Source organism: Rutidosis leptorrhynchoides, chromosome 3 (genome assembly GCF_046630445.1).
Source record: "Rutidosis leptorrhynchoides isolate AG116_Rl617_1_P2 chromosome 3, CSIRO_AGI_Rlap_v1, whole genome shotgun sequence".
NCBI classification, from domain to species: Eukaryota; Viridiplantae; Streptophyta; class Magnoliopsida; order Asterales; family Asteraceae; genus Rutidosis; species Rutidosis leptorrhynchoides.
Window position 1 is genome coordinate 629,288,160 of NC_092335.1, and position 20,152 is coordinate 629,308,311.

Sequence of the window (20,152 nt, forward strand, 5' to 3'; positions counted from 1 at the left end):
GTATAGTTATCGTTTTGAAAACTTAAGTTAGTAGTTTCAAAATATACTTATAACTCATTGTCATTAGTACACAATGAGATGTTAAACCATCCTTAGATCATGTTAAATATATATAAATACATATATATACACAAACGTATAATTATCGTATGTTATATAGTTCGTGATATCATCGGTCATATTGGACGGTCAAACGTTGTGTAAAACTCTTTTGAAAAACACAAGTCTCAACAATTTGGATTGCTTATCATGTTGGTATGGTTTAATTTATGTAAATATTAATCTCATAAGTATAATTTGGTCGGAAAATTCCGGGTCATTACAGTACCTACCCGTTAAAGAAATTTCGTCCCCGAAATTTGATAGAGGTTGTTATGGATAACAATAAGAAGGTTTTCATGACAAATATAAGGTGATAATGGAGTTTTATCATCATTGAGTAATGTAGATAAAACGATTCGATTATGCGAAGAATATAAATGAGACTATCGTAAAAGAGTGAGATGAGTAAAATATATTCGTCTTAACCGATGACGTAGTTATGATTGATTTCCGGGATTTTAGGGATTTAAAGAGAATCTTACGTAATAAGATTTGGTTCTTTGGTGATTAAGGAAATCAGGATCTTCTTTGATTATATGCAATAATCTGTTTCGATTGCTCTGTCGGATATTTCACTATAAATGCACCCCTTCGTTTCCTTATTTTCCACAACTCACACCTTCTATTCTTTCTCCCTTGATTCTTACTTTAAAGCATTCATCAATATGCTCCATCCAGTCCTGATTCTTGATATACTCCTAACTTTTATATCTGTCATTCTTCTTTTTCATCTACCACCAGAAGAATCTATTTACTTCTACTATACTCTTGTGTTTATAGTGCTTCTAATTCTCCCGTGTCTCTATATTGCTATCTGCATTGATATGCACGGTTTGTAATTTCGGGGTTATTATCGGAGTTTATATTCTTCATTATTTTTCGGAGCTTCATGCTTTCGTTTTCTCTTCCCGACTTCGAGTCAAGCGAGTAATGGTCCAGAATTCGTAGATATGAAATTCAGAATGAACATAGCTAATGCTCTAAGAAGAAAATGGTAATAGAACGATTTTGATTTGTTAAATTACCAGAATACCCTGGAGAAGACCGAGTCATCCAGAAAAATATTCTCTTGATATGTTTAGAGATTAGATAGAATGTAAGAGTAGTGTAAATGGCACATGATGACGGTACTGTGAATCATCATGCTTCATTAGAAACTGCTCATGACTTACTGTAATATAATGACGTTGATCAAGTGTCATTATATTACACTAATCCATGCTTCAGTTCCCAACACTACTTCAAAACATTCATATTTTAAACTCGAAGGTTTCAGAATTTAGAAACTAACACAGTTTCTTTTATGTTGCAGATATTACGGAGAGATAAATGATCTCAGATAAGAATAGTTGTGAAAATATCGCCAGAAATATGGAGGATATTTATAATAGAACATACGAGAATATCTTAGAATTTCTAATATCAATGGATGATGAAGAAGATTTGTCTGTGAAGGTTTAGAATGAGAAATAAAATATTTGCTAACGATTTCAGCAGGCACAGAATCATTTGGATTCTTTGAAGGAAAACTTATTCTTTGTGATTTGTCCACGGCTTTCTTCATAGTTTCACATAATTCGCTTTTCGGTACTAAATTTTCTATCGAGCGTTCCTAACACTCCTTTCTTTATCATCAAACTTTTAGCCATTAAGATCATCTACAACATGCTGCTTCATCAGCATTTTCAAAGTTAACTGTTCTGGGTCATCGGTTATCAAACTGAGGTAGTTTCAGGAGAATTGTGTTTTTTTAGAATGATTAATCGCTGATGGTAATATTGTGGAATATAAAAGGTTCTCCAGTAACAATAAAGAGTACGCATATATATCGCGGTTATAATAAAATTGTTTCGGATGAAAAGTCGGAGTTGACTTGCTGGAGCTGTGACAAAATTAGCTACTTTGGAAAGGGATTGCAAAACGATCTTCGGTAATAACAATGTCAAAGGAACTAGAACAGATACGTGTCAAATGTTTACTCAGTTTCCGAGGGTTTTTCAGGTGCATAACTATATGCATCAATCTTTTCTTCCGTAGATGAAGTGCGGTTGGTTTATCCTCTCGATTGAGGTGTTTTTAAGAATCATGATAGATTTGAACGCTGATTGTAATCGTCGAGATACAATGAGGATTAAGATGAAATCAAGTGGCAATCTTGAAGAAATGTTTAGTTTCATATGTTATAATCAATATTTTAATTCATTTTAATTGTCCAATGTCATTAGTCCACAGTCGATAGTCCACAGTAACAGTCCAATAATTCATATATAGTTTAATATATAATATACGAATTAATTAATACGTGTCGTGACCCGTATACGTCTCAGACTCGATCACAACTCAAACTATATATATTATTGTAGAATCAACCTCAACCCTGAATAGAGAACTCGATCATTACTGCATATAGAGTGTCTATGGTGATTCCAAATAATATATATAGATGCGTCGATATGATATGTCAAAACATTGTATACGTGTCCTGATATTTAAAGTGCGTAAAATAATTACAGAAATTAAATGAATATAAATAAAAGTGCGATAATTAAATTGCGATAAATAAACTGTGATAAATAAAATGTAATCAGTTAGCTAGGAATAGTTAGCTGGAACAGTTAGCGTGGATTCTTAACAAAATTTTTCATAGTTAATTTGTTTGTTTCTAACAGATTTTATTTTGTCATATGTTTTCTTCATATGCCACTTGTTGGATTCTGGGAAGTCAAAATCCAAATATGAAATTGAATGAAAATGGTTATTCTGCGGTGAACGGATACGTATATCGGTGGTTGTAAGTAGGATAGTAAATGACTGTTGAATCAGCTTCGACGAATGTACAATGTAACTTATTAAGATGAAATCTAATTATTCCTCGGGTATTACCTACCCATTAAAAAAAAATTTCACCATTAATATTTTGTACAAAAGAACTTTTAATTACAATCTTTATGAAAACATATATACATATATATTTTCTTCAGATGAAATCATGAATTTAATGAGTTAATATGATATTAATCTCATTTGCTTTTCGGTTTGAGCTAGAATAAGAAATCTCTAAAACTTTTTGAAACCACATATTCTTCGCAGAATATCAATGAAGTTATGGATCAATACTTCATCGTTCATTATTGTTGGTACTCCTTGGTATCTATGGTGCGTATGATGTTGATGTTTGTGGGACAGATTATGATGTCAAGACGTGTGATGCGGATGTTTTTTGTCAGTGGTGATGATGGTATTGTTGATGTTATTGATGGTGGTGCTGATTATGTTGCTGGTGCTGCTGCTGGTGTTTGCAACCTTCGCACCATGTTCTCCAAAGCCGTCACGCGAGCGCGAAGTTCGTTAACTTCTGCTAGTACACCGGGATGATTGGCGGTTGGAGCGAGCGAATGAACAAGATTTGTAATAAGGGATAGTATATAATCGTGACGAGATACTCTAGAAATGAGAGAGAAAATGGTGTTTCGAATAGGTTCGCCGGTAAGTGGTTCAGGTTCATTGCCAAGAGGGCAATTTAGTGGATGGAATGTATCACCTTCTTCTTGTCTCCAGTGATTTAGTATATTACGAACCCATCCCCAATTCATCCAGAATAGATCATGGGAAATTGGTTGATCCATTCCGGTGACGCTGCTTTCGGAGCCCGAATGGAAATCCATATCGGCATAACTGTCGGAATCTGAAGAATTCGAACTAGATGCGGAATCCATCTTGTATAATGGGGAAAATGAATTTTTGGTATGGAATAGATTATAGGAGTTAGATTTGGTACTCTTCAATACATAATTTACATATGTATATATAATACCAAAATCCCGTAAATTACGGAGAATCTTTGAAAAGGTATCAGTCAAAGTTCGCAATAACAGATATGCTAAGATAAGAATTCGTCTATACACTATCAATGCAGTAAATGCAGTAAAATTTGTCTAGACTTAAAAATGATAAGCAGGTAATTTCCTAAGGATGATAAGCAGATGATTTCCGACTAGAAATGATAAGCAAAACTTTTGACATGTAGACACGGTCGAAGTCCAGACTCATTAATGCATCCTAACAACTACTAGTTAGACACACTAATGCAAGACCTGGTTCGCTATGACCACCGCTCTGATACCAACTGAAAGGACTCGTCCTAATCCACCTGGACGAAGTCATCAACATTTGGTCCCATTGCGATGATCAGCTCCAAGTAATGTCCTTATATTGAGCAAATGCACAGCGGAAGACTTAATTCGTACCTGAGAATAAACATGCTTTAAAGTGTCAACCAAAAGGTTGGTGAGTTCATAGGTTTATCATAACAATCATTTCAATATGTTAATAGACCACAAGATTTCATAATCATAAACATAATATACTCGCAAGTGTATGTAAAGCATTCTAAGTGGTTGAGCACTTGGTAACCATACTTAACATTTAATCAACGTCGCATATTCCCTTTATTGTGAAATCTCACTACACCGTACCAAGTGTAGTCACCAAAACGAAGTACTGTGCAACCGTTGAATACTGGTCGTCCAGTCCGGTTGGGGTTGTCAGGCCCGATAGATCTATCAACAGGATTCGCGTTTACAATACCCATGTAAATAGTAGTTACCAAGCTACAGGGAAATATGCCAGTGGTACAACTCAATGTAGAATATATTTTTAAGTACTTGTGTCTATTTTGTAAACATTTATAAAAGCAGCGCATGTATTCTCAGCCCAAAAATATATATTGCAAAAGCAATTAAAAAGGGAGCAAATGAAACTCACTTTTGCCTTGAAGGTATTTAATTCAACTTGGTCTTCGATAGATATCACGAACCTAACCATATATATTATATATCAACATATTTTCTTTTTAAGTAATCGTTACATATATATATACTTTTAATACTTTTAATATTTTCTTAGTCAGTAGTTACCAGTCCGATGTTAGTGGTCCACAATTAGTTGCTTAAATAAAATAAATAAAGACCCCATCGTATTCGTATTGATCAGAATTAATCTCGACCCATGGTACCATGTTGTCAAATGACATGTTGCGTACATAAAGTACCGTGTTGTCAAATGACGTGTTGCGTACAATCATGAGGTCTTATGATTAATCTTCTCGTGTTGTTTACGGGTGGCCCTGAAATATATAAAATCAAATCATAAGTAATTATATATAAAATATCATATTAATTAGAAAAGATATGATTAATTTACTTTTTCTCCAAATATTTTCGTAGCTAAACTAGCTTCGGATACCCAATCTTGTTTTAGTCGTAGTTTCTTCATTACAACTCCGTTTTTGTTGGTTCAACTTGCCACTTCCTTGGATCGAGTCAAATTTTAAGAATATGATTTGAAAATACCTTAGTTTATAATCAAAATCATAGGTTATAGGTCAAAGTTTGGTGAAACTTATGAAATTGATCATTTTCCATCATAAAAACAACATTTAATGATCATTTTTCTAAAAATACTTACACTTTGAGTTAAACCATGAAATTTTTATGTGTTAACATACTCACAAGAAATATCATTTTTTCAGAACATGAACTTCCAATTCAAAGTTCAAGATGGTTTTTAATTCTCCAACCCAAAACAGCCCCCGGTTGCACTCCGACGACGTAGATTCAGTTTTTAAGATGTTCTTTGTAAAACCAAGTTATATCTTGTTAGGTTAGCATATCATTATGATATATTACAGGTCTTGAAGTGTTGTAAGTGTTTTGATGAACCAAAGTTACATCAAGTCTTAGATTTAGCACATACATGAAATGTAAAAGTAATACAACTAAGTTTTAACAATTATAACACAAGTGTGAGTCTAAGACATGTAGATCAACTCACTTAAGAGTTGTATGATGTTTGATGAACCAAAGTTACATCAAATCTTAGTTCTAACACTTACATGAACTTTAAGAGTAAAAACAAGTTACAAACTTAGATTATCAACTAGTAAAGTGTATGTAAGCTCTATAGCTTTTGTTTATGACAATTTAAGAAGACCATAAGCTAGATAACTTAGATCTTTTACAAGTATATGAAGTTATAACTAGTAAGTTACACTTCTATGTTCTTGAAACTTATAAAGTTAACTTTAAGTTCAAGAAAATCATGAGATCAAGACTAACTAGTAGTACTTGACCATTTAATCAACAAACATGGTATTTAAGTGCATAAAATAAAGAAACAAGTTAATTAAACAAGTAATTAGTTCAAGGGTTGCTCATACTTTAAAGATTCAACCAAAGTTGATCTTTAAGTAAAGTAAACTTTAAGTTTACTTCCATGTCTTACAAGTATGATTTCAACAACAATGAACTTATATCTTTTGAAACAATATATGTAGAACATAAACTAGTAAGTTTAGTTCTTGTGTTCTTGATGAATACAAGATATTATGAAGAATCAAGACTAGGAAGTTAGATTCTTGGAACTAAGTAAGATTAACTAACAATTTCATGAAACAAACTAACAACAACAAGTAATCAAACACAAGTAACAAAAGATTAAAAGAAACAAAGTATGATGATGATTTAAGGGTGCAAAGTGGCGGTTTTAATCAAGAAAGAAGAAGGAGAAGTTGTTCATAATACTTACAAGTAAAGAGAAAAAAAAAAAAAAGGAAAAGTTTGAGAGCAAATGAGTGTGTGTTTGAGAATGAGATTTACAAGTAACAAGTAATGTAAAAAAAATGATTTGAATCCCATCCCACCCTTGGTGACCCACGGTTTTGCTGCATAAAAAAGAGGGATGAGTTTGTTTTGTGGATACTTGCATGTTAAAGCTAAAAAGAGTGGTTAAAGGATGGCCATGCATGGGGATAAGTTGCTAACTAGATTCCAATTACAACAACTAACTAGTTCCATCTTAAATTGATACTTTCAAGTGCAAGACATGGGCTAACTAAGTCCATTAATAATGTAGGGTGGGCTTGGAAGTCCAATAACATGAGTCCATTACACTAACAAAGCCCAAGTTCAAATAAATCACAAGTTAAACCAATTATAGCCCAAGTAACTAACTAATAGCCTTAGTTAATTAAAATGATTAATAAATTTAATCATGAATGTAAATAATATCTAAAAATATTATTCGTGAAAGTTCCGGGTGTCACAAAGACGTTTCGGGCCATTAAAGTCAAGTTCGGGCAATCATGGCAACATGTAAATGTAATAACGTACATTCGTTTAAACACGCGTATTAATAATAATTATTATTAATAAAATAATGTTGGAAATTCCAGGGTCGTTACATTACCCACCTGTTAAAGAAAATTTCGTCCCGAAATTTAAGCTGAGGTAGATGGAGGAGTTGGGAAAAGGTGAGGATACTTCCGCATCATTTGATCCTCTCGCTCCCAAGTAAACTCGGGTCCTCGTTTGGCATTCCATCGCACTCGGACGATCGGAATCTTGTTGCGTTTCAAGGTTTTGATCTCACGATCCATAATTTCAACAGGTTCCTCTACAAAGTGGAGTTTGTCGTCAATTGTAAGTTCCTCAAGTGGTATGATAAGTTCAGGTGCAGCAAGACACTTCTTCAAGTTCGACACGTGGAAGGTAGGATGAACTGAGCTCAATTGTGCTGGTAGATCCAAACGGTATGCAACGGGTCCAACACGTTCCAAGATTTTAAAAGGACCAATGTATCGTGGGTTTAACTTTCCACGTTTTCCAAAACGGATCACACCTTTCCAAGGTGCAACCTTCAACATTACACGATCACCAACGTTGTATTCAAAGTCTTTACGTTTAAGATCAGCATAACTCTTTTGGCGATCACGGGCAGTCTTAAGTCTAGCTTGAATCTGAGCAATCTTCTCCGTCGTTTCATGGACTATCTCGGGTCCGGTGATTTGCTTTTCGCCTACGTCGGCCCAACAAATAGGGGATCGGCACTTGCGGCCATACAATGCTTCAAAAGGTGCGGCATTAATGCTCGAGTGATAACTGTTGTTGTACGAAAATTCGGCTAGTGGCAAATGCCTTTCCCAGGCCTTTCCAAAATCAATGACACATGCACGCAACATGTCTTCCAACGTCTGAATCGTTCGTTCACTTTGCCCATCAGTCTGAGGATGATAAGCAGTACTCATGTCAAGACGAGTTCCCATGGCTTCTTGCAAAGAACGCCAAAATCTAAAAGCAAAACGGGGATCGCGATCGGAGATGATCGATAAAGGTACACCATGACGAGATACAACCTCCTTGATGTATAACTGAGCAAGTCTTTCCATTGTATCAGTTTCCTTCATCGCTAGGAAGTGTGCAGATTTGGTAAGGCGGTCAACAATAACCCAAATAGTATCGTATCCGCCCACCGTCTTCGGCAGCTTAGTAATGAAATCCATTGTGATCCTTTCCCACTTCCATTGTGGGATTTCCGGCTGTTGAAGTAACCCAGAAGGCCTCTGATGTTCGGCCTTAACTTTTGAACAAGTCAAACACTTCCCAACATAAGTTGCAACGTCCTTCTTAAGATTCGGCCACCAATACTGTTCTTTAAGATCGTGGTACATTTTGCCCGCACCGGGGTGAATCGAATATCTCGATTTGTGTGCTTCATCAAGTATCAGGTTTCGTAGATCTCCATAATAAGGTACCCAAATTCTTCCGGCATAACATCGGAGTCCAGACTCCCTAACCTCGAATCGAGAGACAAGTATGTTCAAATGTTCGTGAGATATGTTCTCCTCTTTGAGAGCCTCATCTTGGGCTACTCTGATCTGGCTGTTGAGGTTCGAATGGATGGTGATGTTCAGAGCCCTAACACGAAGAGGTGTCGTCCTCTCCTTTCGGCTTAAAGCGTCAGCTACAACATTGGCCTTGCCAGGGTGATAACGGAGTTCACAATCGTAGTCGTTGAGCATCTCGATCCATCGACGCTGTCTCATATTCAGTTGCTTCTGATCAAAGATGTGCTGGAGACTCTTGTGATCCGTGAAAATAGTGCTCTTAGTTCCATACAAATAATGTCTCCACAATTTAAGCGCAAAGACAACAGCTCCAAGTTCAAGATCATGTGTAGTGTAGTTCTGCTCGTGAATCTTCAATTGTCGGGAGGCATAGGCAATAACTTTTGATCGTTGCATCAGTACACAACCAAAACCACTCTTTGATGCATCACAATAAACAACGAAATCGTCACTGCCCTCGGGAAGTGATAGGATAGGTGCGGAGGTTAACTTCTTCTTCAAAGTTTGAAATGCTGATTCGTGTGCGGGTTCCCAAATGAACTTCTTGCCCTTGTGAGTCAGTGCGGTCAAAGGACGCGCAATCAGAGAAAATCCTTCGATGAATCTTCGGTAATAACAGGCGAGACCTAGGAATTGGCGAATATGCGTCGGAGTAGTGGGGGTCTCCCACTTGCTGATGGCTTCAATCTTGGTGGGATCAACTTTGATACCCTGGTCGCTCACAACATGACCCAGAAACTGTACTTCCTTCAACCAAAATTCGCACTTGGAGAATTTGGCGTAAAGTTGCTCTTGTCTTAAGAGTTCAAGCACTAATCGGAGGTGTTGCTCATGTTCTTCTTCGCTCTTAGAGTAGATGAGGATATCATCTATGAAGACGATAACAAACTTGTCCAAGTAAGGCTTGCAGACACGATTCATGAGGTCCATGAACACGGCAGGTGCATTTGTTAAACCGAACGGCATCACGAGAAACTCATAATGACCATAACGAGTCCTGAATGCAGTTTTCATCACGTCACTTTCCTTCACCCTCAGCTGGTGATATCCGGATCGCAAATCGATCTTTGAATAAACGCTCGATCCTTGTAGTTGATCAAAAAGATCATCAATTCGCGGAAGAGGATACCGATTCTTGATAGTCAATTTGTTGAGTTCACGGTAGTCGATACACATACGGAAGGATCCATCCTTCTTCTTCACAAACAACACAGGTGCGCCCCAAGGCGAGAAGCTTGGTTGAATAAATCCTCGGTCTAACAGCTCTTGTAGTTGACTCGGTAATTCTTGCATCTCGGAAGGTGCGAGTCTATAAGGTGCGCGAGCTACAGGTGCTGCTCCTGGCACTAAATCAATCTGAAACTCTACGGCTCTCTGCGGCGGCAATCCAGGCAATTCTTCTGGGAAGACATCGGAGAATTCGTTCACAATTCGAACGTCGTTCACGCTCTTCACCTCAGTTTCTACCGCTTTCACATGTGCTAGGACAGCAAAACTCCCTTCTTCATAATCTTTTGCGCTTTCACGCAACTAATGAGGTTCAACTTCGAGGTACATCTCTCTCCATAGATAACCAGTGGTTCGCCATCTCCTTGTGGTATGCGAAGTGCTTTATCTCCACAGATAATATCGGCCTTTATCTTGCTCAACCAATCCATACCGACGATCACGTCAAAACTTCCCAGTTTGATAGGTATCAAGTCAATTTCGAAATCTGCACCAGCTATGTTGATAACAGCTCCACGACTAATATGGTCAACCTTTTCAAGTTTTCCATTGGCGACCTCGATAAGCATACTTTCTTTTAACGGGACTAATGACCAATTAATCTTATCGCAAAAATGTCTACATACATAACTTCTATCCGCACCAGTATCAAACAAGACAGAAGCTAAAAGATTGTTGATTGTGAATATACCTGTCACCAAGTCGGAGTTATCGCGTGCATCCCTTGCATTAACATTAAAAGCCCTACCACGGGGTGGTCCTCCGTCTTTTCGCTTGTTTGGGCACGCATTTCTGAAATGGCCCGTCTGTCCGCATTCGTAGCACTTCTTCGGTCCATTGGTGTTTGGCTTCCCATTCAAAGTAGTGACCTTGCAGTCCTTCCCGATGTGCCCAGCCCGTTGGCACTTCTCACAGACAACATTGCAATACTCAGTGTGGTGTTTGTAACATCGCTTGCATTGAGGTAAGGTTCCTTTGTAGTTCGGGTTGGTGTTGGTGTTGTTGTTGGGATTAGGGTTTCCACCGTTGTTGTGCCTCTTGGCGGGGGTTTGATCGTAGTTTCTCCCTCTGTTGTTGTTGTTGTTGTTGTTGTTGTTGTTGTTGTTGTTGTGGTTGTTGTGGTTGTTGTGGTTGTTGTCCCATTTCCTCTTTTCGCTACTACCAGCCTCAAACTTAGCCTTCTCCGGCTCATCAATAAGAATTTGATTCATGAAAGTATGCGCCATGCGCATTGCTTTGGGAACATTCGGTGGTTTGGATGAGGTGACATTTCCTTTGATGGACTTAGGGAGTCCCGAGAAGTATTTCTCCATGCGCTTGAATTCGGGGGTGACCATGGTCGGACACATTAATGCTAACTCCAAAAACCTACGATTGTAACTGTTAAGGTCGTTCCCTACGGCCTTTAACTGCATAAATTCGATTTCCATCTTCTGAATTTCGGTTCTCGGACAATACTCATCAATCATAGCCGCCTTGAATTCCTCCCATGGCGTAGCATACGCCTCATCGATACCTTTCGCTTGAGCTAACGTGTTCCACCACGTTAGCGCGCCGTCTGATAGCGTGCAAGATGCAAACTTGGTCTTATTGTCCTCCGAACAGTTGCTAACTCGGAATACTGATTCAAGTTTTTCGAACCATCTGGTGAGACCAACTGGTCCCTCGGTGCCGCTGAAGTTATGCGGTTTGCAGCTCTGGAATTCCTTGTATGTACACCCATTTCGAACGGGTGGGATAACCGGTGGTGGTGGTGGTGGAGCTTCGAGATTTCTTTCTGCTAGGGCTGCGGCGACCCGTTCGTTGATCATGTCCTCAATCTGGCGGCGGTAGGTGTGGATCTTCCGTTAGCCATGGTATTCTAAACAAAAATTTTGACTCAAGTCAAAATCCAGTATGCAAGTAGTAATAATACAGTATATAGTGACCAACATGGAATCAAAACATCACATGTTATTAAATAATGCATCTAGGTACAAATACCACAGAATCATCGTACAGCAATGTAAATAGAACATCGTGCAAGAATTAAATAACGCAAAGTTCCATTCATTAATAATAATAAGTTTCATACATCTGAATAAGTTCGTACAATACATATGAAATACATGAAACTATATCTAGATTACATCATGAAATCTAAATACAAAGTCCTACGGTGAAGGTGGGTGAACTGCTCCTCGAGCCAACTGCTCCTCGAGCTCAGTGACTCGAGCTCGGAGAGTCTCAATCTCCCTCATCAGTTCCTCGTTAGAGGGAGCTGGTGGGGCAGGCGGTGCAGGTGGGGCGGGTGGTGCGGTTGGTGCCGGTGGTGCTGATGTAGATGGTCCGGCTCCGGATGTAGACGGTACGTCCCTAGATGTAAGTGGTCCGTATCTAAATCTAGGTGGTACGGTTCCAGGAATAGTCAATACGTGACGGGGAACCTTACGTATCTGTGGGTCGGCAGGGTATGGCACAACTCGTTTACGAGCAGTAACCCGACGACGATGGCCAAATGCGTCAGTAAAAGCACGACCTCCATTCACCCCTGGAATGACGGTGCCGTCGAAACGGTACCGCTTCCTCGACGGGGTGGAGGGTGCCTGAATAGGTCTATCAGCAGGATCCTCATCATCGCTGGAGTCGTCTGATGATGAAGAATCGGCGGATGATGAGTCATCCGAATCGTGTGGTGGTGACACTGGTGGCTGAGCTGGTAACCCGAAGCGTCCGAAGGCGGCCAACATCTGTCTGTGTCTGCCTGGCGGAATCACGACTAAACGTCCGTCGGGAGTGCGTCGGCAAGGCGTGCGCATGTGGTTACGAAACGGCCCTTCCCCGAACTCCGCGGGGATCTCAATACCACCAATGCGGGGCTGTGACCTCGAGGGTCCGGGAGCAGACACTGGGGCAGGTGCACTAGTACCATCTCCGGAAGTGGAAGCGCCGCGATCACTAGTGGGTGTCGGGGCCGGTGTATCGGCAGTAGCAGCAGCAGGTGTAGCAGTAGGTAGGGCGACGGGGTCTGAGTCTGTACTGCCCGAAATGCCAGCAGGTGGAACATCCGACATCTGAACAAGGAAAAATAAATTTTCCATGTCAGTATGTCATAAAGCAAGCAAATAATAGGCCAACAGTTTAAATCATGTATAACGGTAACTAGCATGGCAATAACAGCAATTCGTATGAAAGTAGCATGCAGTCAAAAGCAAGTAGCATCATGCAGTAGTGAAATCATGTAGTAGCATACGGCATATAGCGGAAAAAGTAAGCAGCAGCATGCAGTAAGTTCAGCGGAAACACGTAAACTAGCAAGTTGTAGATTAGTCCTATTAGTGAATCCTACTCGGGTCGGTCTTAGACTCACTAATGCAACCTAATTCCCTACAACCAATGCTCTGATACCAAATGTGATGCCCCGTACAAAACCATCGTGTACGAATCATCAACAACAGGATCATTACAAGGTTAAGTACTATATGCTGTAATTAAAGAAGTTGCATTCACGATAAAAAGGTGATGTCATAACCGACATCAAATGTTTTACATTTCAAAAGCATGCTTCACTAAGTAGAAGCAAATAATAAGTGTATGTGACCACAATGGTCGTTACAAGTCATAGTTCAAAAGTACGAATGTTTGAATGCAAAATAAAGTAGTTCATGCGTGAACAACTCTAAGCAGCGGGTGTCTACAGCACAACAAGTAAGACAGCGGAAGCAACCTCAAGCACCTGAGAAATACATGCTTAAAAACGTCAACACAAAGGTTGGTGAGCTATAGTTTAAGTATAACAGTATGTAAGGTAGGCCACGAGATTTCAGTGCTACAAAGAGCGTTCAAAACAGTATGATAAAGTATATGTTAACCGTGGGCACTTGGTAACTAACTTAACGTTTATACCCCCTGAAAGTACACTTGGCAAGTGCGTATGTCTACGAAGTATTAAACACTCGTTAAATGCTAGCGCTACTAGCCCGAGTGGGGATGTCAAACCCTATGGATCCATATCTAAGATTCGCGTTCACGGTTCAAAAACCAATGATTAAACGTTACCGAGCTAAAGGGAATGTTTATGCCGTTGTATAACCCACACATATATAAGTTTAAGTACTCGTGCCTAGTATGTAAAACATAAAATCCGCATGTATTCTCAGTTCCCAAAATAAGTTAAAGTAAAAAGGGAATGCTATAACTCACAATGATATGTGGCGGTAAAGTAGTAGTCGGGAAAGGTGTGCAAGTAAATGGTCCGAAGGTCCTCAACCTAAGGCAAATAATACTAAGTCAGTAAATCGTCTTAATAGGTTTAAAAGTATGTATTTAAGGTCTTAAGGGTCATCATCATTCATCATTAAACAAAAGGCGTAAGGTAGGTTTCGTTTATGAAAGTAGTTTAAAACAAAGTCTGACTTCAGTCAGTCACCACGGCCTCTACCCTTACTGAATTAAGGTGAGACCAGTGGCCATGGCTCCGTCTATGAGTCCCTTAAGTGTGGTAAAATTTACAGAAGCAAACTCGTCTTGGTTTGACCGTGGCGACGGTCTAAGTGCGAGTAGGACAGAAATTTCTGCACAACGTTAAAGGACATAGTAACGATCGGAGGGCCATAAATCCTAAACCGTAACTCGGATTAAGACGAGTCCTATATGAAAAGTTATACCGTAACTCGGATTAAGACGAGTCCTATATGAAAAGTTATCTACTCGAAAAGTTGTATCTAAAAATCAAGGTTAGAACAGCCCAGGTCTACTGGTCTGTTCCAGAAGCATCAGGTCAGTAGGTTTTGGATAGAAGCAGTGAGTTTAAAAGGGTTCCGGTGGTCTTGGTGTTTGATGTTCATCATGGTTCTCATCCTTGATGCATATAGCTTCAAGTGTACAACTCATTGATGTGTTAGCATCATCTTGACCAAGGTTTGTCCATCATAACCCAAGTGCAAGTCTAAGACATGAAGCACAACTCATTAAAGTATTGTAAGTGTTTTGATGAACCAAAGTTACATCAAGTCTTAGATTTAGCACATACATGAAATGTAAAAGTAATACAACTAAGTTTTAACAATTATAACACAAGTGTGAGTCTAAGACATGTAGATCAACTCACTTAAGAGTTGTATGATGTTTGATGAACCAAAGTTACATCAAATCTTAGTTCTAACACTTACATGAACTTTAAGAGTAAAAACAAGTTACAAACTTAGATTATCAACTAGTAAAGTGTATGTAAGCTCTATAGCTTTTGTTTATGACAATTTAAGAAGACCATAAGCTAGATAACTTAGATCTTTTACAAGTATATGAAGTTATAACTAGTAAGTTACACTTCTATGTTCTTGAAACTTATAAAGTTAACTTTAAGTTCAAGAAAATCATGAGATCAAGACTAACTAGTAGTACTTGACCATTTAATCAACAAACACGGTATTTAAGTGCATAAAATAAAGAAACAAGTTAATTAAACAAGTAATTAGTTCAAGGGTTGCTCATACTTTAAAGATTCAACCAAAGTTGATCTTTAAGTAAAGTAAACTTTAAGTTTACTTCCATGACTTACAAGTATGATTTCAACAACAATGAACTTATATCTTTTGAAACAATATATGTAGAACATAAACTAGTAAGTTTAGTTCTTGTGTTCTTGATGAATACAAGATATTATGAAGAATCAAGACTAGGAAGTTAGATTCTTGGAACTAAGTAAGATTAACTAACAATTTCATGAAACAAACTAACAACAACAAGTAATCAAACACAAGTAACAAAAGATTAAAAGAAACAAAGTATGATGATGATTTAAGGGTGCAAAGTGGCGGTTTTAATCAAGAAAGAAGAAGGAGAAGTTGTTCATAATACTTACAAGTAAAGAGAAAAAAAAAAGAGGAAAAGTTTGAGAGCAAATGAGTGTGTGTTTGAGAATGAGATTTACAAGTAACAAGTAATGTAAAAAAAATGATTTGAATCCCATCCCACCCTTGGTGACCCACGGTTTTGCTGCATAAAAAAGAGGGATGCGTTTGTTTTGTGGATACTTGCATGTTAAAGCTAAAAAGAGTGGTTAAAGGATGGCCATGCATGGGGATAAGTTGCTAACTAGATTCCAATTACAACAACTAACTAGTTCCATCTTAAATTGATACTTTCAAGTACAAGACATGGGCTAACTAAGTCCATTAATAATGTAGGGTGGGCTTGGAAGTCCAATAACATGAGTCCATTACACTAACAAAGCCCAAGTTCAAATAAATCACAAGTTAAACCAATTAAAGCCCAAGTAACTAACTAATAGCCTTAGTTAATTAAAATGATTAATAAATTTAATCATGAATGTAAATAATATCTAAAAATATTATTCGTGAAAGTTCCGGGTGTCACAAAGACGTTTCGGGCCATTAAAGTCAAGTTCGGGCAATCATGGCAACATGTAAATGTAATAACGTACATTCGTCTAAACACGCGTATTAATAATAATAATTATTAATAAAATAACGTTGGAAATTCCAGGGTCGTTACAAAAAGTGTATGTAAGCTCATAAGCTCTTGTTTGCAACAAAATTAGAAGACCATAAGTTATAGAAACTTAGATCCAACACAAGTATATGAAGTTATAACTAGAAAGTTATACTTCCATGTTCTTGAACTTATAAAGTTAACTTTTAGTTTCAAGAAATATGAGATCAAGATTAACTAGTAATACTTGACTAAATTAACAACATTTCAACTTTAAAGTACATAAAATGAAGAAATAAGTTAAATCTACAAGTAACAAGTTCATGGTTATTCATACTTTAAAGATTCAAGCCAAGGCTTTGATCTTTAAGAAAGTAAACTTTAAGTTTACAAACATGGATACAAGTAAGATTATAAACTTATGAACTTTAAATCTTTTAAAACATTAAGTGTAGAACCATAACTAGAAAGTTTAGGTTCTTGTATGTTCTTGTATGAACAAGATGATATGAAGAACAAACTAGAGAGTTTGATTCTTAATAACTAATAAGTAACAACTACAACAACAAGTAAGTAAACCACAACAAGGAACGAGTAACTTAAACAAGTAAGAATGATGATGATGAGTGCTTTATGTTTCGGTTTTTAAGAAAAGAAAGAAGAAGAAAAAGCTCAAGTTACTTACAAAGTAGAGAGCAAATGAGAAAAAATGAGAAGTTGCAAGTAAGTGTGTGTGAGAAGAATGAAGTAATACTAGAAAATAAGTATCACAAAAATTGAAACAAAACTCCCCTTTACCCTCCCCTTGGCCGACGGTTTGTGTAACAAAAGAGGGAGGAAAAAATCCAGTAGTTACTTGCATGTATTGGTGAAGATGCTAGCTAAAAATGGTAATAAAGCAAGTTGGCATGGGAAAGATGTGTAAATGAGCATGTAACTAGCCTTTCCTTTACTTAATCAATCTAGTTTCATCTAAGTATAATACTTGCATAATAAGATGGGCTAATTAATCCATTAAGGACGTAGGGTGGGCCTCTAAGTCCATTAATCATGAGTCCAAGTCCAAGTAATCAACAATTAAATAAAAAACTCAAGTAATTAACTAGTAACCTTAGTTAATTAAAAATGATTAACAAAAATTAATCGTGAATGCAAATAATATTTTAAATATTATTCGTGAAAAGTTCGTGTGTCACAAAGACGAGTCGGGACAAGTAAAGTTAATCACGATGACAAGTAAATGTAATAAAATACATTCATTAACACCATGGTTGTAAAACTCGGCCAACTCGGCCGAGTAATCGGCGATTACTCAGTTGGAAGAACAAAACGAGTAATCGGTGTCTAACTCGTCCAATTACTCGGTCAACGACGGTCAACGCCGGTCAAACGGTGGTCAACGGCGTCGGAAAACTAAGATCTTGCCTGAAACGTGAAAAGATGAGGAAGGAAAACAGGAGGCGACTGCGGATTTGTATGGTTTCTAAACCGGCGAATCGTTGTTTCCCATCGGAATCTTCGAACTCCGGATTTGTTTTGTTAACGTCGATCTGAACGATTCCAGTAGCTCGTGTCGATCTGAATGATTTGAAACCAGACCCTTGTAGATCTGAACGATTTAAAAACCAAATGAAACTTGTTTATCTTCTTTCTTTTTAAGGGAGGAGAGAGAGAGACTTGCTTTTAAAAAAGAGAAATGGAGCGTGTATCTATCTCTCTTCACATCTAGAAGGAGTATATTATTATTTTTAATTTACATTTAAACCTCCTAAACTTTAGGTGTTATAGATTTCAACACTTCAAGAGTTCAAGTTCAGTTTTTCTTTCAATTTCATTATCAAATAAATACAACTCTAACCCTTTTAATTAAAACAAATATTTAGATGTAACTAAACTTTATGTATTTAACATATATATTTATAAAATACTTGGTTATAGCTAATATATATATTATATATCTATTATATATTATATATCTATAATATATTAAAATATTTATTTATATTAGAAAAGTCAACAAAAGTCGACATCCGAGTACTCTTCCGAGTTCTCCCCGAGTCGCCGATTACTCCTTAAAAACCTCCGGCCGAGTACTCCCCGAGTCGCGAGTTTTACAACCTTGATTAACACGCAAGCATTAATAATAATTATTATTAATTAAAAGTTGGAAAATTCCGGGTTGTTACATAGACCATTCTTTATGGGCTACAACGAAGGGGTATTGTTGTTCCACAACAATTACAACAACCCTTATGGCACGTTGTGGGAGGCAACGTTGTATTGTTGTTGGGGCAACCCACGATGAAGACAACAATTGTGAACAATTATGATTGACCCATTTTCTTAATATATGTTTTTTTATTTCTTCATTCACTCATTAACAATTATATTTTATCATATCGCTCACAACACACACCACACAGTTTACCACAGCGCCCTCACAATCACACAACAATGACATGTTAGCAAAAATCTCCTCCACAGCACCGCAACAAATATAATTTGCGCAGTGAATGGTCTTTTGTAGTTATCAGCAAAATGTCATTTTTATTCTTACTTAATTTTATTTATTATTAAAACTGGACACATAATAACTGTAACCATAACCAATGACTAATACTCGAAACTAATACTAATAATTACGTATATAAGTTCATCTCTTGAATTATATTAAAAAACGACAGTACGGAGTATTAAGAACTTTAAAAAAAATTCTTAAATTGTCGATATTTTAAAAAGTACAGTAATAGTTATAGTTATTTCCAAACACATACTAACTAAAACTTTTTCTTAAATTGTCGATATTTTAAAAAGTGCAGTTATAGATATTTCCAAACACATACTCTATAAGAGTATGATACCCCATCAAAGTAGTAATGAAACTCCATATTTGTATCATCATGTAAATGTAGTATATAATTATCACGAATTAAACCAATCAGAAACCTCAAATTGCACTAAATTATCAAAAACAACATATAATATAAATATAGATATATATGAATTTAAAGAAGTTATGATAATTACCGGTTTTAAAGCTCAAAAACACGTCATATGAATATCTCTTGTGATTGAATGATGTTGAATCAAACGCCATTGAAGATTTGCTTTATGAATCTTGATATACCTCATATTTGCCTGAATAATAGTAGACTGTAAATTTTAAATAACAAAAATTAAATTTACATGGTAAAAAATTGGCCTTATATCCTGTTTCAATAAATATTGCTATAATGTTAAACCAAAAATGGATACTTCGTAAATGATTAAGTGTTCTAACGAAGGTGTCCGAGCTTACCTGTGATGTTTATCGAAATACAGCTCAGATGGTTTATGTGATTATGGAGGTACTCTATAGAAATATACTCCGTAAGAACTGAATGAAATTGTTCATATATAAAGAATTAAAACATCAAACAATATACAGTATATTACTAAGTGAAGATATTGTATAGATGGGTGGTGGTAGCCTGGTAGGTTTCATTACGGGTCCCACTCAAAATTTGTATGGTCACATCGTAGACAAACGAATCTTGGTTATTTATTCAAAAAAGAATCTTAGCAGAAAATTACAACAGCATGTGAGGAAAATATTGGGTTATGTGTTCAAAATAAAGTGAAAGAAAATTGTAAAGATGATAGTCTTGTACTCTTGTAGGGTGGCATTTATTTGTTCGGGTAAAGATAAATAAATCGAGGGTACTAAAG

At 37.0% G+C, this 20,152-nt stretch overlaps 1 protein-coding gene across 1 annotated transcript; it reads right to left on the reverse strand.

Moving 5' to 3' along the window:
- Positions 1 to 12,052: 12,052 nt before the first annotated feature.
- On the reverse strand, positions 12,053 to 19,855 carry LOC139899018 (uncharacterized). The gene is made up of 3 exons (XM_071881825.1): positions 19,743 to 19,855; positions 19,472 to 19,582; positions 12,053 to 13,065 (listed from the first exon to the last, which is right to left on the reverse strand). The coding sequence occupies exon 3, from the start codon at positions 13,063 to 13,065 to the stop codon at positions 12,166 to 12,168; it is 900 nt and encodes a 299-aa protein (XP_071737926.1). The 5' UTR covers positions 19,472 to 19,582; positions 19,743 to 19,855; the 3' UTR covers positions 12,053 to 12,165.
- Positions 19,856 to 20,152: the final 297 nt, after the last annotated feature.

Excerpts from the sequence above, each read along its gene's own strand:
- LOC139899018 (XM_071881825.1), bottom strand. The coding sequence starts at position 13,065 with ATGTCGGATGTTCCACCTGCTGGCATTTCGGGCAGTACAGACTCAGAC.